The sequence below is a fragment of the Mus pahari genome, chromosome 1, assembly GCF_900095145.1.
Source record: "Mus pahari chromosome 1, PAHARI_EIJ_v1.1, whole genome shotgun sequence".
Classification (NCBI taxonomy): domain Eukaryota; kingdom Metazoa; phylum Chordata; class Mammalia; order Rodentia; family Muridae; genus Mus; species Mus pahari.
Window position 1 is genome coordinate 157255597 of NC_034590.1, and position 24749 is coordinate 157280345.

The 24749-nt window shown below is 42.4% G+C and overlaps 1 protein-coding gene across 1 annotated transcript in view; it reads right to left on the reverse strand.

Moving 5' to 3' along the window:
- Window positions 1-24749, reverse strand: part of Armh3 (armadillo like helical domain containing 3) — a 186721-nt gene that overhangs the window by 94590 nt on the left and 67382 nt on the right. The window contains exons 19-20 of the mRNA XM_021198223.2: window positions 23608-23668; window positions 14380-14468 (exon numbers count right to left, since the gene is read on the reverse strand). Coding sequence (XP_021053882.1) covers window positions 14380-14468; window positions 23608-23668 — 150 coding nt within the window. The remainder of the gene's footprint in view (window positions 1-14379; window positions 14469-23607; window positions 23669-24749) is intronic.

A 24749-nucleotide genomic window follows, 5' to 3' on the forward strand; every position in this document is an offset into this window, starting at 1 on the left:
CCAATGAAAGAGTTAGGGGAAGGACTAAAGGAGCTGAAGCAACCCCACAGGAAGAGCAACAGTATCAACTAGCTGGACTCCTCAAAGCTCTCGGGACTAACTACAAATCAAAGAGCACGCATGGCCCAGTCTCGGTGACCCCAGCTACATAGGTAGCAGAGGACTGCCTGCCTTATCTGGCCTCGGTGGGAAGGGATGTGCTTGGTCCTGTGGATACTTAATGCCCCAGAGAAGGGGGTGGGAGTGGGTGGGTGGGTGGAGGCAAAGGGGAATAGGAATGAGGTGGGGAGTTTGTTGAGGAGTGACCAGGAAGGGGGACAACATTTGAAATGTAAATAAATATATAATAAAAAATTAACACAGATAAAGCTTTAAATTCCTCATCTTATAAAAAGCTATTACCTGGCTAGGCAGTGGTGGCGCATGCCTTTAATCCTAGCACTTGGGAGGCAGAGACAGGCAAATTTCTGAGTTCGAGGCCAGCCTAGTCTACAAAGCGAGTTTCAGGACAGCCAGGGCTACACAGAGAAACCCTGTCTCGAAAAAAACCATACCAAACCAAACAAACAAAAAGCTATTACCTTACTGCACACTGTTGAAGATAATTAAGTTATGCAAGTTAGTTGTCAGTCACCTTATAAATGATCAAATTCTTTAGTGTATTCAGAACTATACTTGTACCCATGCTAATTACTAATGTACTTAATTACAGGAATAAGCCTTATTTAACCTCCTGTATGTTTTCAAGTTTTAGCCTAAAACAAATAGCTAGACACAAGCAAAAATTTGTATAGTTTAGATATAGTTAATAGATAATGGTCCTCAAAACATTTCAGAAATCTGCTGAATATGGCATTTAAAATATTTAGTGGAAAAAGCTTACTATGACAGATTCCCTCGGATTCTAGCAGTGACCCCCAAGGTCTCCAAAGATGACTGGGCACAGAAGAGTTATCTGGAGATTGCTCTAAATGTGCCAAATCTAGCCACTTGGTGACAAATCTGGCCACTGCACTTCACTCCATCACTTCCAGGACCTTGTGCAAACTGTGGACAAGCAGGACACTGGTAGCTGATTGCTCCACTGTCCCTAGATAAGGATGGCCAGTCCCCAAAGTTCCTCCTCCACACAACACTTTGTTAGATCTTCTGGGCCTGGCTGCAAAGACTAATGATGACCTGGGACCACTCTGCACCTGGCATAATTATCCAGGTAGCCGGTAAGTCTCTCTCGGTCATTGCTGATAGATTTGGAAGCTGCTTGGTCTGTACTTTCTGACTCCTCCTCAGATCTGATGGGGTTGACAGGGAGACTCGTGCTGATTTCTCAGTGTAACAGCAGCAGCCAAGGCTTCAGCCGCCTCCTCAGTTCTCTTCCTGTGTAAAATCAGGCCTCAGGCCTCACTTGCCTAGAGGTCTAAACACAGGTTAACTTTCTACCAGATTCTGAAAAGAGATAAATTCACAAAAAAATTTCAATATAATTTACTACTATTCCTTCATTTAAAGGTGCTGTGGAGGTCTGATGCCACAGCATAGGGGGATGCTGGACCGGTGGGGAGGGAGAGGGTGGGTGGGTGCAGGAGCACCCTCACAGAGGCAGAGGAGGGGGAGAGGGCAGATGTGGGATGGGGGTTTTGTGGAGGGATAACAGGGAAGTGGGTTATCAGCTGAGATATAAATGAATAGAATGATTGATAAGCAAGTAAATAAATAAATAAAGGAACTCACTTTACAACAACTGTTCTCTGTAATCAACCACTTGTGTCTGTTGGTAAATAAGTGGATAGGAAAATGTATAAAGTTAATGTATATGAGATATGAAAGCTTAAGTGAGTTATAAGGGTCTAAAAAGTGTTTTAGTATTTGTAAATGCAAGTTATAAAGGTCTAAGAAAGTGTCTTTTTTGTTTTGTTTTGTTTTTTAGAGACAGGGTTTCTCTGTGCAGTCCTGGCTGTCCTGGAACTCACTCTGTAGACCAGGCTGGCCTCGAACTCAGAAATCCCCCTGCCTCTGCCTCCCAAATGCTGGGATTACAGGTGTGCGCCACCACTGCCCGGCCTAACAAAGTGTCTTAAGGTGTTTAAATACAATGTGTAAAAGTATAAGAAAGTGATTTAGGATATATGTAAAAATTTAAAAATGTTTCAGATTCCTCTCCCTCACTATGCTATTGTTATAGAATACTCCAAAAGTTCAGAGTTTTAACATTCATCAATGGAGTTCTGATAAGTTATTAATCTAGCTCTGATAAAGCATTGACTACTACTTTAAATTTCCTTTGGTTATCTTCTAAAACTAAACTTTAAAAGTGCTTCTCACTGTGCTAAGAGTATCTATCTAACCTGTACACACCCTACCTTTTGGACAGAGAAAGGTGTTCATGCTTTGGGTTCCCAAGCTTTACTCTAACTCAAAGGAGGAAATATTCTGTCGTTCCTACGGTGTGAGTTTCAGTACAGATTACACAGTGGTAATGTTAACATATCAAAAATTTATCTCTTTTTTGTGAACTTAAATTCTTGTAAGCTTTAGGGAACTGGCTTGAATCAACCTCTCAGGTCAAATGGACTTCAGACAAGTACTATCGGTCAACAGCCTATTTCCCCACCTACCTGCCTATTCTGTTTATCCCTGAGGGCGGGATACTGCCCTCCCTAAAAATATCAGAACCATGGGCTGAAAAATTTCAAATGTATACCTAAAAAGCATTCCCAGCCAGGTGAAGGTAGTACATGCCTTTAATCCCAGCACTCAGGAGACATAGATGGGGATCTCTATGAGTCTGAGGCCAGCCTGGTCTACAGAGCTAGTTTTAGGACAGTCAAGAGTACACCGAGAAACCCTGCCTCAACAAAACCAATAAATTCCCCCCCTAAACTCCTTAACTTTACTTTCTGTCCCTAGTTTATATTACGAACAGAATATACAGATTTGTGGTGTGGTGTTGAACTCTGTGGCATTCCTTCCCCCTCAGCCCCCTCCCCGACCCATTAAGGTACTCTTCTACCACAAACCATCATGGGGGGTGGGGGGATGGCACAACATTTAGAGTGCTTGTTGCTCTTAAAAAGGACCAAAGTTCAGTTCCCAGGATGCATGTCAAGCACCTCACATTTGTCTAAAACTCTAGCTTGAGGGGACCCAACACCCTCATCAGGCCTCTGATGGCAACTGAGCACATATTCACACATACATATAAATGAAAATAAAATAATCTTTAAAAGAAAGAAATTATGTTAGTGAAGTGAGCTAGTCATAAAAAGCCAAAGATGGGTTTAAGAACTAAATTTAGTTTATTAAAAATTACTTGAGTAGTCATAGAGACAAACTCATAGAGACAAAGTGGAATAGAAACTCCTCACTTGATGTGGTGGTACAAGCCTGTACCCCAGCATTCCAGAGGTAGAGGCAGGAGGATGCTCTCACCTACACAGTAAATTCAAAGGCAGCTTAGGCTACATGAAACTCTGTTTCAGAAAGGGGAGGAGGGGAGAGAAAACAAGGTTGGAATGAAAGCTAAGTATGCTCTTCAAATGCCAACAATACCGTATGTAATCTTAAGGGACCCTGAGTTTGATTTCTAGTCTAGCCTCTCATTTATTAGCAAGGCTCTAGCTATCTGGCTCCAAACACATAACCCTGACTGAATGAAAAAAAAAAAAAAAAAAAAACAACATAATCACATGTGCACAAGAACCAAGTATATACCCATAAATATAATTAAACTGAAGGTAAGTTGCTGCTTAGAATACACGTTATTTGTTCATTAGAAAGTTGTTTTCTACAAGAGTCCTTGGAATCTTGGTTTCTGGGCATTTGTCCAGAACCTGGCACCAACTGCTGCCTCTTCTGATACTGCTGGAGGCTTAAGCCTATGTTCCCCTCCAGTGAGGTGTGTGCATCGCATTGATCAACAACAAATTAGCATTGTCTAGAATATACAGTGTCTAAGCTCTAGAAAGGTGAGCCAAGACTAAGTACTATGGTAATTCTTTAAATCCCGAGTCAACATTCAAAGAGAGCAGTAGCCATCTACTTGTGAAATAGAAAGTTCAGTATCACCCGCTTGAAAACCTTAGCATCTTCCATAGGCTACCATCACAGAACAGAACGAGGCTCTGAACGTAACGAGCTGTTCTCAGTGTCCATGCGCTGTACACAATGAGGACTTCCCCGGATTTGGTTCTATTCTGCTTTCGATGCAGGGGGATGGAAAGAAGATAGCAGCAAATTGTGTCGCCACGTGGGAGTAGGATGAGTAATGGACACAGGAACTTGTCCAGGACCAAAGCCTGTCCCCACATGGAGAGTGAGCCAGGTGCAAAGAGAACAAGCCTGCCACAGGAAGACACACTGAGTGGTAGCTCAGCCTTCTGCCTTAGAGAAGCAGAGGGGAGGCTTAATTGTAAAAAACTAAATGAATGACATTTAAATAAAATTAAAAACAGAAAGAAGACAGATTCTGATTGAGTACAAATTGGTGTCTCTCAAGAAAGAGGTCAGAGAGAGCCGTCTGCATAGCTTTTGTATACAATAAAGAGCAGAAGACACAATGGGAAGGCAAGACTTAGAGCCTGTTTTGTGGTGTGGTATGGATTAGGATTGGGTGCCACTGAACCCAATTTACAGCACAGGGAGATACATAATTTCAGTGACCAATAGACAGGGAATATTGTATTAGTATCTCACTTGCTTAAGAGAGAAGCCAAGGAAAAGCTAGAAATAGCCTGATATAACAAGCTAAAGCCTCCAAAACCCTGGAGGCCCCATAAACTCCAGCCAATTCCAGCATCCCTGGAGAAAAACCACCAATCACCCAGGGACAACGGCAGTGAGTGATCAGTAGGCTCACTGTCAATCAAGAATGGTGCAGAAAAGAGTAGAAAGGAAATACTTGCCAACCTCTCCTACACAAGATGCCTTCTCAAAATACAGGTATCTAATGTGGTGTCTGACATTAGCCCCGCACTCCCAGCACTTGGGTGGTAAAGGAAGGCATCAAGATCATATTCAGGTACATAGTGTGTTCAGGCTTGTGCTAGCTACATGAGACCGTGTCTCAAAACACAAAAGAAGAAAAGGAAAAAAATAATTAAAACATATTCAGTCACTTTTCTGTGTATCTAAGCACCTCGCCAACACAGTAGCAAAGGAATCAACTATAAACTGAAACGGCTTCATGGCATTTGTTTGTGCTCTGAGTCTCCAGGTGAACACAACACAGGTCAGTACAATAAATCTTTCTTTAAATGGAAGTCAAGAGTTCTCCATTTCCCTAGCTGTGAATGTGCATCAGTCATTTCCCATCCCCTGTTTACTTGGGAAGGATGCAGCCTTCCAATTACCACCTACCCTCTTCTTCATCATAAAATGAACTTTTTAAATTAAAGTTCCCAGACTCAGCCTATATGGACCTCTATAATTCTAGCAGGGGAAAGCAGAGACAAGACAGTTGCTTACCACTGGAGGATAGCATAGGCTCGAAGTTAGCAAAACCCTGTCTTAAAAGTGACTAAAGTGGCTAGCTGACCTTTTATTCCAGCACTCAGGAGGTAGAGCAGAGGTACCTCTGAGTTTGAAGCCAGTTTGGTCTACAGAGCAATTTATAGGACAGTCAATGCTGCTACACAGAGAAATCCTGTCTCAGAAAAAGAAAGAGGGGGGAGGGGAAGGGCAAGCTAAAGTGAGGCTAGAGAGCGCACATCAGTTAAGAGAATGAGCTGCCAAGCTTCTCCTCCAGAGGAGATTGATTGGATTCTTAATACCCACTTGGCAGCTCACAACCTTTCCTGCACACACTCCAGAGGATCTGATGCCCTCTTCTGGGCTCCACCAGTACTATACACGTATGGTGTACAGACTTAACAAGCAGGTAAAACTCCCATACACATGAAAATAATTAAAGAAAAAAATATAAACCCTTTAAAAAAGAAAAAAAAGAGAGGAAGAAAAAGAGGGGAAGAGGAGAGAGGAAGAGAGTATCTAGAGCCTAGACTTGGGGAAACATAGGAATCCTGTGCAGCCCCATCACTGAGCATGCTTGAGAACCACCTTCAGTACCTGCTTCTTTCCCAAACATTGTCCAACTGAGTGATAACAAAACTCTATGAAATGTAGCACTCAATGAAACAGACCAAGTCCACACTACAGCTGCCATGGACCTAAGAATTTTTTTTTTTTTAAGATTTATTTATTTACTATATGTAAGTACACTGTAGCTATCTTCAGACACACCAGAAGAGGGACTCAGATCTCTTGACAGATGGTTGTGAGCCACCATGTGGTTGCTGGGATTTGAACTCAGAACCTTCAGAAGAGCAGTCATCAGTGCTCTTAACCACTAAGCAATCTCACCAGCCCGGAACTAAGAATTTTACTCTCTCCCAGACTACAGGAACACCAATATCAGATCTGTCTTGCTCAGGCAAGAGATGTAGAAGGACAACACCTTATCGAGCTAACTCTGTCTGACTTTAGAACTAGGAAACTAGTACAGGGATAGCAGCAAAAACAGCTGCTCCTTTCCTTGCTCCATTCACGAACCGACAAGATACTGACTGGCCTGTGGACAGTAGGTCTTCTCTTGATATAAACTAAATTTTCACATGTAAAGAGAAGAGAAAAATAATTCCTGGCTCTTTTGGAGCTTAACCCTTGTAAGAATCATTTTCCAGTTTACCCCACAAAAACAAGGTTTTCTCTGTGTAGTCCTGGGTCTCCTGCAATTTACCATGTAGACCAGGCTGGCCTACCTCTGCCTCCTGAGAGCTGGGATGCCTGCCTGCTGGATTCTCTTATCTTTTGGCTTCTGCCACGTTTCTGAGAGAACGAAAGAGGATTCAAAATAGTTTAAAGTTTTAGATTTAGGCAAATGTAATCATCTAACAAGAAAAACAGGTCCCTGGTAGTCTTTTCCAGGCCTTGAACTTTCTATACTACCATACAGAGTATTCACACTAAATAATAGAAAATGAGAGGTGACATCTAACACAATTGCATAAAAACACTCTAAGAACTTGGTTATCCATGGAAGAAAGTCTGTCTTTTATACATGGAAACTAAAGCAGTCTTAAATATTATTAATTTATTTTTGTTTATATGAATACACTGCAGCTGTCTTCAGACACACCAGAAGAGTGTATCAGATCCCATTACAGATGGTTGTGAGCCACCATGTGGTTGCTGGGAATTGAACTCAGGACTTGTGGAAGGGCAGTCAGTGCTCTTAACTGCTGAGCCATCTGTCTAGCCCCTAAAGCAGTCTTAATGGCACATATAGCTTTGTATTTTGTGAAATGCTCCCCCTAAATCAGAGACGAATTTAAAGTAAGATTGGGGAATGGTTTTGTTTGTTTTTCTCTATCACAGGTAGCTAGCTTGCTAAGAGCGAATAGTTCATAAATCTCCTCTATCTTATAAAGCTTTATGCAAAGGAATTCAAATCTTTTCATGTCCACAACCATATAAACCTTTCTAAGAATCTTAGTTTCCCCTACCTCACCAGGACTTGATGGCCTGGAACAGCTCAACCCTTGCCCCTTTCCTTTATTTCCTTTGCTTGGATGCTTTTAAGATGAACTCTTCTTTTTCAACACATTTGCTTATTTATTTGTTTACCTATTTGTTACTGAGTGTGGAGGTCAGAGAACAACTTTTTTTTTTTTTTTTTTTTTTTTTTTTGTTTTTTTCGAAACAGGGTTTCTCTGTGTAGCCCTGGCTGTCCTGGAACTCACTCTGTAGACCAGGCTGGCCTCGAACTCAGAAATCCGCCTGCCTTTGCCTCCTGAGTGCTGGGATTAAAGGTGTGTGCCACCATGCCCGGCTCAGAGAACAACGTTTGAAAGCCAATTCTCTCTTTGGCAGCAAGGGCTACCTGCTCATCCATCACACAACTTACCCTCAACCTTCAATTTCTAACCTTCCTCTCTCCTCCTGACTCTGAGCCCCTGGAATTCTGTCCCTCCTGTCTCCTCTTCCTGAGTGCTGGAATTAGATAATTTTCACAAGCATGCTATATTCTTTCCCACCTGCATAACCTCTTCAAAACTACAAGGAGTCAGGAGCTGTCTGAGACACTCCCTTTAGAGAAGGCTGGGTGAAAAGGGTACTTTTACTATTTTTGGAGGAGGGTGGGGAAAGGTATACTTTTACTATTTTTGCAACTTCGTATAAGTCTATAATCACATCAAGTTACAGTTTAAAAAACAAACTAAACCAAAAGAAGCAGACAACTAAATGTAAATAATACATTGGGAAGGGCTGCCAACCTGCCAAAGTCATTCCTACAGCAGAACTGCCAGATAATGATATACATCAAACAAACCAGTTTTTCTCTTGAAAAAAATTCAGTCCTGAACTGAGCAGTGGTGGCACATGCCTTTAATTCCAGCACACAGGAGGTAGAGGCAGGTGGATCTCTGAGTTCAAGGGTAGCCTGGCCTCCAGAGTGAGTTCCAGGACAGCCAGGGCTACACAGAGAAACCCTGTTTTGAAAAACCAAAAAAAGAAGAAAGAAAAAAATTCCCGTTCTCAGTAACACCCACAACAACATAGCTTCCAACAACAGGCTCTCAGTTCCCAGCCTCAAATTGTTCCTAACCATGAAGGCACAGGTTGTGCCAGTAATGAGAGAGCCAGCTGGATCCGGAAAACTGTGACGCTCTTTGGGTGTTCATGGTTCCCAGTAGGTATCTGAAAGGTCAGACCATGTACAATTTCCCTTTTGCAGAGCTAAATGCTTGGGATGTTATCTAGCACAGCGAAGCTTAACAGATTGTTTTGGGGGCTTTGGGACCTTCCTTCCTGCAGAGAGGCAAATGTTGCCTAGTGATCTACATCTTAGCATAGAAGTTGGGAACTCTAAGTTCCAACCATGACTGTTTGGTCTCTGGCTCCATAATCCTTTTTAAGTTACTTAACCCTTTTGTATGTCTGTTCCCTTCCCCCTCAGAATAGGGATTTAAGTAATGGCTGGCTTCTCACCCTGAGACATGGCATACTGATGGGGTAAGGACTTTGATCTACAGACAAATGCTGAATAAAGAATCCCAGCATAAAGCTGCCTTTAAACCATGTTTTCAGACTGTGGAAACCACATATTTAGATGCAAGCTGCTTTCCCAATGCTCCTTCTGCCTACTGTGGAAGTAAAATAAGCTGTCTCTAGGAGGCTCTGCTCAAGTAGCTCCCATTCCAACAACTGCAAGCTCTCTTTAAGCACTCCACCTAGTCTTTGGTTAATGGCTTAGAAGTCATCAGAGCTTGCACTTCTTCCTTGGTTAAAAGCCACCCACTTACCTGTACAAGGAAGCAGCACACAGAAGCGAGAGAGTGCTCTACTTCCTTTGCATCTCAATGACTCAAATAAATCTCAGTCAGGGTTCAGCCTATCCAGAGATGATGAGCGGGCACCACATCAGGAGCATTAAGACAATCACGTGACAGGGCTCTATTACTGTTGTTATTGTTTTAAGGTAGAAATACAACATTGTGTTGTTTTAGGTGACTGTTAATCATTATTAATGAAATGTCTACACTGTCATTTGTGAATTTATTTATTCATTCAGATGTTTTTAAAGTCCCTATTGAAAGCCATGTAGTCAGGGCTGGAGAGCTAGCTCAGTGCTTAAAGAGTGCTTCTACCCTTCCAGAGGACCCAGGTTCAGACCCCAGAACCCATACATACATACACATATGGCCCAAAGTGCCACAGGAACAAACAAGAAATTAGACACACTAAAGAAAACTACCAGCTGGGTGTGGTCGTGCACGCCTTTAATCCCAGCACTCAGGAGGCAGAGGCAGACGAATTTCTGAGTTCGAGACCAGCCTGGTCTACAGAGTGAGTTCTAGGACAGCCAGAGCTACACAGAAAAACCCTGTCTCAAAAAACCAAAAAAAAAAAAAAGAAAGAAAAAAAAAANAAAGAAAAAGAAAAAGAAAGAAAAAAAAAGAAAGAAAGAAAGAAAGAAAATTATCTATAGCCTCAGAAAGTTAAGAGAGCAGCTAGCTTCGGTGATACACTGGCACATGTAGAGGCATGCACTACAGCACTCAGGGAGCAAAGGTGGGTGGATCTCTGTGAGTGTGAGACCAGCATGGTTGACGTAGTGTACTCCAGGCCAGCCAGGTGATACAGTAAGACAGAAGATGAAGATGTTCAGAGAGAAGATGTTGCTAAAGTCCACATAGATAGGACCAGCATGATGGGTTAAAGAAAAAAGCTTAACTAGACACTAGGATATCTGTGAGAAACGAATTCATTGAGAAGATATGGAACATAGTCAGGGTAGCCATCTTCTTCCCCTCTGAGATCCTGGCTGAGCCTCACGGGGCTCAGGAACCCCCTCAACTCCCTGTGGCATATGAATGTACAAACATGCTTTCTGCATCCGCGCAGCTCTGCTTTCATTCTGGCTTCACAGATAAAAACTGTGCCATCTGACCCCAAACCTCATTTTCTGTCTTCATCCAAGATGAATTTCAGGTAAGATTTTGCTCAGAGACTGGCATTTAAAGGTCATAAGAGGATTCTCAAACTTTCTACACCTTAGGGAAAAGAATGGTTCCTAAAAGGAAGGGCAAAGCAGACATGCAGGACTTCCTTCTTCCATATTCCAACTGAAATGAGCACAGATGTCCTCCTACACACTCAGACTCCATGGCAACAGCCACTGTACAAAGAAGTGCAGCAGGGAGTGGGTCAGGGCTTGTGGATGTGAAGCCAACAGCAGGGAAGCATAAAGCAGGCCTGAGCCCCAAGCTAATACAGCCAGAACTTTCCTCTCCCAATCTACTTCTTTGGAAATTCATTTCAGGAATTTTGGAGACTTCTGGCAATCTTCCCCCAAGACAAAGAGCAATCACAGAAGTAAAAATTAACACTCGGGCTGGTGAGATGGCTCAGTGGGTAAGAGCACCCGACTGCTCTTCCAAAGGTCCGGAGTTCAAATCCCAGCAACCACATGGTGGCTCATAACCATCTGTAACAAGAACTGATGCCCTCTTCTGGAGTGTCCGAAGACAGCTACAGTGTACTTACATATAATAAATAAATAAATAAATATTTTAAAAAAAAATTAACACTCAAGAAATACAGTGACACTGACCACCCACATTCCAAATACAAGGGCATCTGGGCCCTAACTGAGTATCTTCTATAAGCTCAAAGCTTGTTCAATCTAACCTTACATGCCTTACATACTTATTTATAAATAAAGTTCACTTATAATCACAACCCATACACAGGCAAGCATTTATCTACATTGGTTTATTTGCCATGATGAGTTTCACACACCTCCCTCAAATCCATCTAGAGGCAAAGAGAGAATGAAAACATGGGCATTCCAACATATGAGGGTAGTGCCAGCCAAGGAGTGGGCGGATCCAACATAGCCACACTTGTACTCTCTGGATGCAATATTACACATTATTATGGCTCTAACTGCACTGGGTGGAGCGCTGTATTCTGCAGCTTCCTTAACACCTGCTGCTCTTCACCTCGCAGTATACTCCATGTGTGAACACACAGAGTCAGGGTTAGAGGAGAGCACACTCCATCACTATAAATAACAAGGGCTCAGAGGGTAAAGGTGCTTGCCGCCCGCCGAGCCTGACAACCTGAGTTTGATCCCTGGGTTCCAAATGGTGGAAGGTTATAAATGACTCCAGTAAGTTGTTCTTTTATCTTCTCAGGTGTGGGTAAAGTGTACACATAGTCAACCAATAAACAAATAAAGTAAACGTGATTTTTACAAAAGAAAAGAAGAGAAACTAACCTCACAAGACACAAACATCTATGCCTTAGGAACAAGCAGTCGCTAATGGTTCTCCTACGTAACTCCCTTTAACACACTACGGACTGATGAACATTAATCAAGACAGCAACTGACCTCCGAGCAGAATAAGGCAGAAAGTTCTCAAAGGCATAAAGTCAATCAACACAGGATAAAGAATTGTTTTTTTTTTTTCTTTATAGATTACTAACTAAACAAAATGCTTCGTGTCCTCCAGTTACAGTCACACCTATGGGCAATTCCAGCACTTGGGAGGCAGAGGCAGTGAGTAAGAGCCTCCTCCATTTTAAGATTAGAAGCCGCCTTGTTACAAGGTAAAGTCGTTCCTGTTTTCTGTTAATTCCATTTTCTCCTATGTTCAATGCAGTTCTTTCAAACCCTGCTGTAAGGAAACAGCCCTGTGTGACAGAGAATAAAGCTCACTTACTTCTAGTAAAAGAATTGGGTAATGGTCTTTACTTTCTTTCAGTGGGATTAACAGCAGATTTCTGAGTTCAATCAAGGCCAGCCTGGTCTACAGAGCAAGATATAGAGAAACCATGGTTACAAAAAAGAAAAAAAAAAAACAAGTAAATAAGTGAGTAAACAAATAAATGACAAGAAAGCCGAGATAGGAAATATGAACCGGAATTAGAACGATCGGAAACCTGAAAGACTGAGGAAAACACAACAGGGCAAAGCAGAGAGCAGCAAGCAGCACACAGTGGAACGGTGAGTAAGAGGGCAGGGAATAGGGTGAGGGGCAGCTAGCCAGTCCACAGAGGCCACGGCGGAAATGACCAAAAAAAGGAAGGATAAAACTAGATGAGAACCGGAAGCAGTAGACAACTGCTGCCGCCACAGAACTACTAACCACTACCAGAACATCATCTCACGACAGACTCTAACCACAGGCATTGTTCTGTATCCTACAACTGCCCCCAGGTACACACACCTGTACTGTTTTCATTTTCTTTTATGTTCTAGACTTCCAAAGCTCTATAATTATATTATTATCTATATGTGGGTGGCACATGCCTACAATTCCAGCATTTGGGAGGCTGAAACAGGAAGACTGCCTTGAGATCAGGGATACAGAGAAAGACCAGTCTCAAACAACACTCACACACTCACACACACGCACGCACACACACACACACACACACGAAATGTCATTTCAATCTCTTTCAATATCTCTTCTAACATGCCCTCGATTTTAAACCCTCATGCCTATATTCTTCTCTCCTAAAACTTGGGACTAAAATTGCTGCTGTTGCCATTGGTGTGACTGTCCTGCCCTCCCTATTACCATCATACACAGTAACTGCTGAAAAACTTGCTAATCCATTAATTAAAGATCTCTACTTCCCATTATGGAGGTCTAAATTTAGAAAGCCAAATTAAGCTGGGAGGAAAGCATGTGTCACAACAAGGGAGATGAATTCCACGGAAGGGGCTGGGCTCCTGGCCTGCTGTCTTACAAAGCCCCTGACACTAACACTCTCTTCTGCTCAGCATTGAGAGAAACATCCCTCCGGAGGGCAGCCACTCATCACTGTAATCATCTGGAGAAAACTATTATCCCACCAGGTCACAAAGCCACAGGACAGCAGCAAGCAACTGCCTCAGGGGACAGGCTTTGCTTTCCCAAACCTCCAATTTAGTCACACAAAAGAAAGGGTAGCAAGCTAGCATTAACTGTGCCCTTAGAGAAGAGCCACTTCCCGCCTGCAGGGGTGGCAGTGACTTTACTGGGTTACCAAATGGATATAAAGACTGAAGTAAACATTGTAATTTTCTGTTTTGTCTCTGGCACAGGGGGAGTGGTACCATCTACACAGTCTGTAAACAGTAATAATGCCAGATGTAACAAAAGAACAGGGTTCCCCCCATCTCTCCGCCCCCATCCACTCCCCCCCAATGCCATTCCTTCTGAGATTACTCATCTTGAGGAAACACATAGCCCATATGCTGCTACCAAATGGAAGGGGTGAGAGTCCAAGTTTGCGCTGATTCCTCCTTGCTGTTACACAAAGCCAGAATATTTGAGATTCAAGACATTTTTTTTGGTTAATTTTTCTTTTATAAGACAAGGTGGCCTAGGATAGCCTAGAATTCACTCTGTATCCCAGGCTGGCCTAGAACTCACAGAGATCCACTTGCCTCTCCCTCCAGTGCTGGGAATTCAGATTTGTGCCATTATGCTTGGCTAAAAAATTATATCCCTTCTTGAATTTTTTTTCTTTTTCCTTTTTCCTCACTGCTAGGGATCAAACCCAGGGCCTTACGCTTGCTAGGCAAGCACTCTGTACCAAGCTCACTGTTAAGCCCCAGAACCCAAGAAATCATCAACTATTTCTAAAGGTTGACACACAGACAAGAGGACAGGGCAAGAGAGGGAACAGGAAAGCAGGCATGGACCACACAGCATGCTGAAATCTAGACTCAAACAAGACTGAAATGTGAAAAATAAATAGTACAAATAAAAAACAGAATCCTTCTAACTAACTGTGAGACTAAAAGGGCTACTAACAGTCTAAGCCTGAGCCTAAAAATTCAGAAAAAGCACAGAGGAAGAGGACAGACTCAAGAAGGAACATTACCTGACCAGAGTTCCCGCCAGGTATAATGCAGGCGAACTCTACACTTCTTCTGGTAACACAGCAGTTTATGTACTACCTGGACACACCGCCTGCAATAAGAAAGGAAACCGGGATAAGCTTCAAAATCCAGCACAGCTTACCTGGACTCTTCCTGTAGGGAAGCAGCTCGGCTGGGGCCAGTAAGACAGGGGTTAAAGAAAAAAAGATAATCCTGGTGAATTTCCTCTGTCCGTCTCTTTCACACACACACAAACTGACTTCCCAATTCCCCCCATACACACAATTGGTGCTATCCATGGGACTACAATCACTTAGAGGCCTGTAAGAAGGTAACACTGAAGGGGCTATCAATGTCTCTTCCAGAAGACCTGGATTCAATTCCTAGCACCCACATGTGTAATTCCGGATCCAGGGGATACAACATCTTCTGGCTTCTCTGGATACCAGGCATATATGAACATGCAGGTAAAACACCCATACACAGAAAACATTTTTAATTAAAAAAAATTTAAGAGAGAGAGGAATGGATTGGATATAAAAAAAATTAAAGACATTAAGACTCTAGAACAAATTCAATTTTAAGAGATGGCTCAGCAGGTACCAGGCTTCAACAGAGTTCCAGCACCTACACAGAGCAGCTTATAGTTACCTGTGACTCCAGCTCCAGGACCTGACACTTTCTGGCCTCTAATGGCACCTGCACAGCAAGTGTTCCAGGTCAACATGGGCTAGGTAAGACTCTGCCTCAAAATTAAATAAATAAGCTGGGTGGTAGTGGATACCTTTAGTCCTATAACTCAGGAAGCAGAGGAAGGTGGATCTCCGTGAGCTCAAAGCCAGCCTGGTCTACAGTGCAAGTTCCAGGACAGCCAGCGATACTCAGAGAATCCCTTTCTCAAAAAACAAAATAAAAAACAAACAAATCAAAATAGATATATAATGAATGGAATTAAAATTCAGCCTAGGAGCCGGGCGTGGTGGCACACGCCTTTAATCCCAGCACTCGGGAGGCAGAGGCAGGCAGATTTCTGAGTTCGAGGCCAGCCTGGTCTACAAAGTGAGTTCCAGGACAGCCAGGGCTACACAGAGAAACCCTGTCTTGAAAAAAAAATCAGCCTAGGGATGCAAGGAACACACAAAAATCCAGTTCCTTAATTGCACAAACCAAGGAATTAGTTGCAAGTGCTGCAGCAGGTACAGAGACCAACAGTCCAGTCACTAGATTCTTCAATTATATACATCAGAACAACACAATGTGCCTTGTTTGCTGTTTTGAGACAGGATCTTATGTAGCACAAGTTTGCTTCCAACTTAATATTACACCTAAGAATGACCTTGAACTCTTGATCTTCCTGGCTCCACTTCCCAAGTACTGATATTACCAGATAGTTTTTGGGGGGTGCTGGGGATGAAATCCAGAGCTTCATGAATGCTAAGCAACTATTCTACCAAATGAACTATATCCCCAATCTGTTTTGTTGCAACAAAGTCTCATGTAGACTATACTAGCCTTGAACTTGATATGGGCGCAGTCAGGGCTAATGAGGCAGGGAAAAATATAGGAAAAAAATTATGAGGATATGGAAAGGAAAGACAATCCTTCACTCCTAGTTGATTCTAGCTGAAGACTCACCCCGGCTGAGAAGTAAGAGGTTACTGGCACAGATAATTCTAAAACAGCAATGAACCAGGATTAAGGCCCGAACGTGTATGATCTTGGGTAGGATCACACTCCACCCCAGATGTTTCTGGAGATCTCAAAATTAATTTTGTGTTTCAGTGGAGACCTCCTAACTTTCTGCACTACATCCCTGTGCTCCAGAGGTAACCTTATCCACCTAGCATCTCATTTAGATTTCCAGCAACACTTTGAAGAAAATTGTTTCAAAAACCATCCAACAATTCAGCTGGCTACTCTGAGTTACAAAGGATGTTTCCTGAAGAAACCCACACTCAGGCTTTCAAGTATTTCTTAACTTCTTGTCCAATACTTTCAACTTAAATCTTGGGCTTAATATCTATTTTATAAAAAAAAATATTTCCAGATGCTGGGGCTGAACCAGCTTGCCAGAGGATCCAGATTCAAATCCTAGCAACCACATGGCAACTAACATTCACTTATAACTCTAATTCCAAGAGATCCAATGCCCTCTCCTGGCTTTTCTGGGTAGTAGGTGTATATACATGTGGGTGAAACAAACATACACATAAAATCTTTTAAAAAGAAAATATTAAGGGCTGGAGAGATGGCTCAGTGGTTAAGAGCACCGACTGCTCTTCCAAAGGTCCTGAGTTCAAATCCTAGCAACCACATAGTGGCTCACAACCATCTGTAATGAGATCTGACTCCCTCTTCTGGTGTGTCTGAAGACAGCTATAGTGTACTTAGATATAATAATAAGTAATTTTTAAAAAAAAAAAAAGAAAAGAAAATATTAAGCTGTCCAAAGCTACACTGTAAGACTTCTGTCTCAAAACAACAAAATATCAGGCCAGTGAGCTAGCTTAGCAGGTGAAAGCCCTTCCTACACAGGCCTGGAAACCTGAGCTCTATCCCCGGACCCACGGAAGAAACCCTGGATGCAATGGCACACATGAACAGCAAGCCGCTACGAGGTGAAGACAGAATTACCCAGAACCTGGGAAACCCTGGATGCAATGGCACACATGAACAGCAAGCTGCTACGAGGTGAAGACAGAATTACCCAGAACCTGGTGAGCCAGTAAGCCTCAAGTGCACAGTACAGTAGAAACAAGAGACATTGGGCCCCAAAAAGGCAGGGGAACCAACTCCTTAAAATAGACAGCTGATTTTCATAAGTTCACCATAACACATACACACCAACATCAAATATTTAGCAATCACACAAAAATATAAAGTAAGACCTAAATTAACATACACATCAATAAATTTTAAATAATTTTTTACCCTCAAGAAAAAAAAATCTAACCTGTACTAAAACTGCCTAGCAAGTGATACAAACTTCAAATAAAGCATCCTTCCAGTTTCTAAGTCATTTCCTTGTTCTTAGAGATGGTGGCATGATCTCATTTGGTGTAGTTGCCATCTGCTGAATGATATTCTCATTTGAGTCAATCTTAGAAAATTAATCTTAAAAATTACCTACCTATAAAAGCTTCTATCAACTGCTCCATAAAACTTACAGTGATCAGGTCCCAGCTGCTAAAGCTGTACTGCAGCTAGAAGCTGCCTATCTGTGACCACCATGTGGGCTAATGCTTGGCAAACACGCCTTAGCTGCTGTGGACAGGGACAGCGCCTAACTGTGCCCTGCTGCTCTCTGCCTCACTTATGGGTACGCACACGTCACTCCAGCACTGCTCCTAGGCTCTCCTGCTGTCACTAGCCACTCACAGGCGCTCTGTCAGACTTGTGCTCACAATGACGAACACTGTGTGTAATACCGTGCATAATGATATTTTTTTTAATAAGTGGCAGGTGCCAAGGGAGGTTAAACATGTTATGATCCCAGCACTCAGAAAGCTGAGGCAGGAAGCCAGACAGTTTGAGGCGAGCTTGGGATACATTACAAGACTGTCTAAAAAAGAAAAGCAACAAAAACAAATTTAACAACTGTTACATCCTTAAAAATACATACTGGCAGAATGACTCCAGATTCCCTGCTTCTTGGGGTGGCTCTCTCATGCACACAGTGGTTCCTAGTCTAAGGAAAGACAGTCCTGCTTTCTTCTGACTTCCCCTTTCTCCTGCATCTTTTGTAGACCCTGTCTCACAAAAGAAGTGGGGTAGGCTTGAGTTTTCCACATAAGAGTAATTTTGAAGGGATTATTTTCTTAGATTCTTTTCTCCTCCCTCTCAAACACTGGGGTAAGTACAGGAACGGCAACAAGAATCCAGCAGACCAAGAGTGGGGATTGGTTCATTAGCCTGGGGTTTTCTCCCACCATTTCCTGCTCACAGAGAGACTGCTTCCCCCTTGGGCAAGCACCTTTCTTCAACACTCAGTACCCAGAGCACTCACAAACAAAGAAGCTTGCCCACTTCTGACCCAGAATCTGGCTCTGGGCGCTAAGTCTTCCTGTACTCCATACTTCTTCACACTTCTCCATGAGGATTATAAACTTATCTAAAATGGTACGAATTCATTTCGCTTTCAGTTCCTCCTGTGCCACAAGCTGCTGAGAGGCCATCCATAATGAGAAGGGAGAGCAGCAACCTGGCCTGCTGCCCAGCTGGGAGCAGATAAGTTCACCTAAGAAGGACTTGATGCTCCAAATACCAAACTGAAAAAGGAAACGGAAGCAGGGGGCAGGGAGATCTGGAACACATCGACTTGGAGAAAGTAAATCCACATGAGGGGTGATTTACTTCTGCCTAACCTTCTTCTCACCATCTTCAGCATCCATAACCTCAGAACATTCAAGGAGGAAGCAGGTGGAGAAAAGGCAAACTGCAAAGAAAGCAAAGCAATGGAGAAGACTTCCTGGGACAAAGTTAGGGCGCACAGGTTAGGGATGTCAAGTCTAGAGCTGCTACTGTAAGCCAAGTAAAAAGGTTGCGTGAAGAGACACACCCTCTAACTCTCCAGTTGTAGGCATACTGTATCAAGCACTCTTCCACTGTCCATGTTCTCTCAGGCAATCTTTCCTCTATTCTCACCCTTCCTCCATGTGCTCTGCTCTCTAACTGTGCAGAACGATACACTCCTCTCCAAACACTCAGCACTGTGAATCTACTACACTCCTGAAGTGTGTGTGTGCGACCGCCTACCTGGAATGCCCTTCCCCTACTCATCCATGTAGAAAACCCCCAAGGTATTTTCATGGATTAGGTCAAATGGAAGGAACCTATTCTGGGATCATATCAACATGGGCACTAGATAGATAGATAGATAGATAGATAGATAGATAGATAGATAGATAGATAGATGAATAGATAGATAGATAGATAGATAGATAGATAGATAGATAGATAGATAGATAGATAGATGGATAGATAGATGAATAGATAGATAGATAGATAGATAGATAGATAGATAGATAGATAGATAGATAGATAGATAGATAGATACTTTCCGTTGTTCCTTATCACAAAAAATGCTGAGAGTACAATCTAAGATCAGGAGAAATGAATTTGAATTTTGCTTCAACAACTTACTAGCCATGAAACTGAGGTACCAGTTTGCAATATGATTTCTGGCAATCCTAGCCCCCTAGAACCCACATTCTTTGTCTCAAATAAAATAATTTATAAGGGAATGTATTCCTTATAGAATCCAATGTCAAAGTGCTAGCATCTAAGAAGGGGGAAACTTCTACACACCATTCCCAGTGGAAGACGGAAAAATCAAGGACAACAAGCTTGCACACAGCTGTGCATACAAACATGCACAAAGGGCTGGGAACGTGGAGGGAAGGGAGAAGGAGAGGGTGTGAGTGATTGAGGTCACAACCTCTAACACTTTTTTAGTTGGCACTAATCCACTCATGAGAGTGATGTCTTCATGATCTAAATGCCTCCCACTAGGGCCCACATCCCCACACTGTGTCCTGGAGATTAATCTCCAACATATGATTTAGAAGAATCACAATCAAGCAATAGTGCCATTGCATAATCCTTCCCACATTATATCCATGTGATATTCAGTTACAACAGATACTGCACCTTCCATCTTGGACTCTACACTCCTTTCTCTACTGGATTACTTGCTCTGAGGAAAGCTAACTGCCATACTAAACAACTTATAAAGAGATTCAGGGGAAGAACTGAGGCTTGTACCAGTAAGATGGCTCAGCAAGTAAAAATGCCTGCCACCAAGCCTGAGAAACTAAGTTTGATGCCCCAGGATTCACATGGTGCAAAGAACTGAATGCTGCAACCTGTCCTCTGACCTACACATGTACACATACTCACACCTACACACCTACACAGGCATAATAAAAAAAAAAATCAAGGCTTACCAACAACTCTTGAGTGAGTATGGACGCAAGTTCTCCAAGTGCAGAATGTTACTGCCTTCAGCGTCAACTAACACTTTTTTCCCCACAGCCTCTGAGCCCAAGACACCTGAGGCAAATTGACACATCTAGGCTATACAGCAAGTTCCAGCCCAGGGCAGGTTCAGTTGGTAGAGTGTCTGTCTACATGCACAAAAACCTGGATTCAACCCTAGCACTACATAAAACCAAGCCTGGTAGCATATATGATCCTAGCATTCTGTAAATGGAAGCAAAAGGATCCAAAGTTCAGGGTCGTCCTCAGTTTCATAACAAATGCCACCTGTGATACATCAGAATCACTCTAAAATAAATAAATTATAGACCCATGAGAGGTCTTATGTTAAAAAATATCCAGTTGAACTTTTCAGAGATTGCTACACCACAAAACATACAAAATTATGAATATTCATCTTAAACTAACCAGGTTCTGGAGTACACTAATAGATAATACATTTTTGAAGGACAGTGACAGCCCAACATTTACAGGAAAAAAATTTGGAGCTAGGTTTGGTGGTGCACACCTTTAATCCTAGCACTCAGGAGGCAGGGACAGATGCAGCTCTAAGTTTGAGGTTAGCGTGGTCTACAGAGGGAGTTCCAGGACAGCCTAGGCTACACAAAGCAAAAACAAAAACAAAACAAAACAAAACAAAACAAGTGTTTTGGTCTACCATGATGGAGAATACCTGTAATCACAGACAGTACTTGGGAGATAGAAGCAGAAGGATGAAAAATTAAAGCCATTCTTATCTACACAGGGGGTTCAGGGCCATCCTGGCTTGGAACCCATTTAAAAAAAAAAAAAAAAACAGGGAAAAACTGGATTCATGCAACACCACACCAATTTTATAAATAGCATATTTTAAAATTAGAATGTACCCAGGGGTAGTGATAGACATCTGTAATCCTAGAACTTAAAGGCTGAAGCAGAAGGACTGTGAGGCAGAGGAGGACCGTGAGGCAGAGGAGGACTGTGAGGCAGAGGAGGACCATGAGGTAGAGGAGGACCGTGAGGTAGAGGAGGACTGTGAGGTAGAGGAGGATTGTGAGGTAGAGAAGGACCGTAAGGTAGAGGAGGACCGTGAGGTAGAGGAGGACCGTGAGATAGAGGAGGACCGTGAGGCAGAGGAGGACCGTGAGGCAGAGGAGGACCGTGAGGTAGAGGAGGACCGTGAGGTAGAGGAGGACCGTGAGGTAGAGGAGGACCGTGAGGTAGAGGAGGTCACGGTAGAGGAGGACCGTGAGGTAGAAGGTAGCCTGGTTTACACAGAAGGCTCCAGGTTTGCTTGAACTACACAGCAAGACTCTGTCTCAAGACAGCAGCACAAATTAATAATAATTTAAAAAAAAAAAAAAAAACATATGGTATGGGGCTGGAGAGAGGGCTCAGAGGAGAAAGGCATTTGCCACCAACCCTGACAGCTGAGTTCAATCCCAGGAGCCTACATGGTGGAAAATCATGCATGTAAAAAATAATAATAAACAGAGTTGGGAAGTGATAGTCCATGTCTTTAATCCCAACACTTGGGAGGCAGAGGCAGTTGGATCTCTGTGTATTCAAAGCCAGCCTGATCTACATAGTGAGTTTAAGGACAGCCAGCACTCCATAGTAAAACCCTGTCTTAAGGAAGGAAGGAAGGAAGGAAGGAAGGAAGGAAGGAAGGAAGGAAGGAAGAGAGGGGGGATTAAATTTAAAAATAATGAAGGAGAAACGAAAAGAAGGAAAAGAAGTCAGAAAGTCTATACCAAAAATATATTTAATCCCTAAGGTACTGGTCGGTGTTCACAGACTACATCTAAAATAAGCTGAAATTCATCTGCTAAGTTTTATAAAAAGTAGTTTCATTGGCCTTCGAGTTAAAATCAAGCATCAGACTTCTAAACCCAAAAAGTATGGCAAACTATAACTTACCAATCCAAAAGTAAAATTTAGTATTATTACACTAGACCCAGGAAACCAAGACCTATTCCTACTCAGTGTGTGAGCACTCTGAGACCTAGTGGCCTGCTGTGTGAAGTCCTGGGCATGCTACATCCCTGACACTGAGGAAAAGCACGCCAAGGCGGCACACCAATGGCTCTCAGAGGGAAACACAAAGGCTTCCATTCTGTTGTCAGACTCTGTGTGTGTGTGTGTGTGTGTGTGTGTGTGTGAGAGAGAGAGAGAGAGAGAGAGAGAGAGAGAGAGAGAGAGAGAGAGAAAACAAAGTCTCCAATAACTCAGCTTCACCTCAAAATTATTGCCACAAACCTAAGAATGACCTTGAACTTCTAATTGTCCTGCCTCCATTCCCCAAGTGCTAGGATTACAGGCCTGTACCAATATGCCCACCCTGAGCTGCTTCTGAAGAAAGAAAAATATACATATCTAGAATGGCACTAATGTGGTTCAAGAGTGTTGAAAGAAAGAATGCAAAAGCAGCAGGACGTTAAATGGCCTACCTACCTAAGCCCTGTGAAAATAGGACGACTTTCAGTAGCCTCTCATGTTCTCATGTAAACAACTGTGATAGATAATCCCATCTCCTCAGGGTTTAGCATGGCCACTGGAGACATAAGTGTACCCAATAAGGGTGTGGGATATCAAGACAGTATAGGCTAAGAACAGATCAAACGGTCTTTCTTGACCTCTACCTACCGTCTAAATATTAGTGACTGCTTTGATGCTAGCACAGAGAAAATGAGATGATATACCAGTTTTATATATCTTTCTTTTTTTTCTTTTTTTTTTTTGCCAGTTTTATATATCTTTTTAGTGCAATAGCCTCCAGAGATCTGCTTCAAGGCATCTACCCAGATCTCCATGAAGCAAGCTTGAAAGTGACAATGAAGAGATACACAAAACCCAAACTGTAGCTTGTATTTTCTCCCTTCCAAAACAAAACATATTTCTTGGTATTTCTTCACACATAAATGTTTCCTTCCTTTTTTTAAAGAATCTTGATTTTCTTTCCTAAAGATTTATTTTTACTAATGTGTATGTATGTAGGTATAGGCACATGAGTGTGGGTTCCCACAAGGCTAGAGGTGTCAGACACCCTAGAACTAGACTTATAGGCTATTGTGAACTGCATGGGTGCTGGAAACTCAACTCTCAGGTCCTCTCGAAGGGCAGTATGCACTCTTAACCACTGAGCCATCTCTCCAACCAATGAGTTTTTCTTGAAGTAAATGCAGAGCATACATTTTCTATCACTTGATTCTTTACAATGAATCTGCACATATAAAATGAACCATGGTACTTACACATAGAGATCCATAGGGAATTCCTTCATCATGTGTGTTACAATGAACTCCACCATCAGGTCTAAAAGGAGAAAGGAGAAAAATTATATCAATCACAATAAAATTTACTCCTTACCTTTGAGTTAGGGGAAAAAAGCTTCTCAAAATTGTGTACCTTGTACTCACAGAGTACATCCCCTGCTGACATCTATCTGCATGAACTTAACTTATTTTCTATACCACTTTTTAAACACTTGCCACTTGAAAATTACCAAGCAAAATGCTTTTGGCACTATTAAGTTTCAGTAGAATGGTTCACTCTCTTGTAAGTTAACAAAATAAAGATCTTACTCTCCTATATCTAGAAAGACCTGCCAATAAGTTTAGAATCAAGGGAGGAGCTAGAGAGATGGCTCTGAGAACTGAGGACCTCAGTTTAATTCCCAGTACCCACATGGCAGCTTGCCATGTTGTCTGTAAGTCTAGTTCCAGAGAATCTGCCAACCTCGCCCAGACATACATGCAGGCAAAACATCAAAGCACATGAAATAAAAATAAACAAATCATTTTTTAAAAAGAAAAAGAGGGCTGGAGAGATGGTTCAGCGGGTAAGAGCACTGACTGCTCTTCCAAAGGTCCTCAGTTCAATTCCCAGCAACCACATGATGGCTCACAACCATCCGTAATGAGATCTGACGCACTCTTCTGGTGTGTCTGAAGACAGCTACAGTGTACTTACATATAATAAATAAATTTTTTTAAAAAATCTTTAAAAAAAAAAAAAGAAAAGAAAAAGAAAAAACGTAGATACAAGGGAAACTTCATTGTACGAATATCTCCTGCCGCACATAAGACAAATATAAAATGCCTAAGGGAAATCTGAGATTAGATAAATGAAGCGAGCAGAGATGAAAGTGTTTGGAACCCATTCACACAAGCAAAGACTCTGCTCTAAAGTTGTCAGTCTATCCCAGTTCACTAGCATGCTGACATACATTGCCTGGAATGGGCTGTGGAGCTCTGGGTCAATAGAGGCTTATTATATACACAGTCTTCATTACAGTTTCCAAGATCAGGCAGGTTCAGGAACTGAGGTGGACCATCCAAGTGAAAATGACATCAAGAGTTTCTCTAGGGCTGGTGAGATGGCTCAGTGGGTAAGA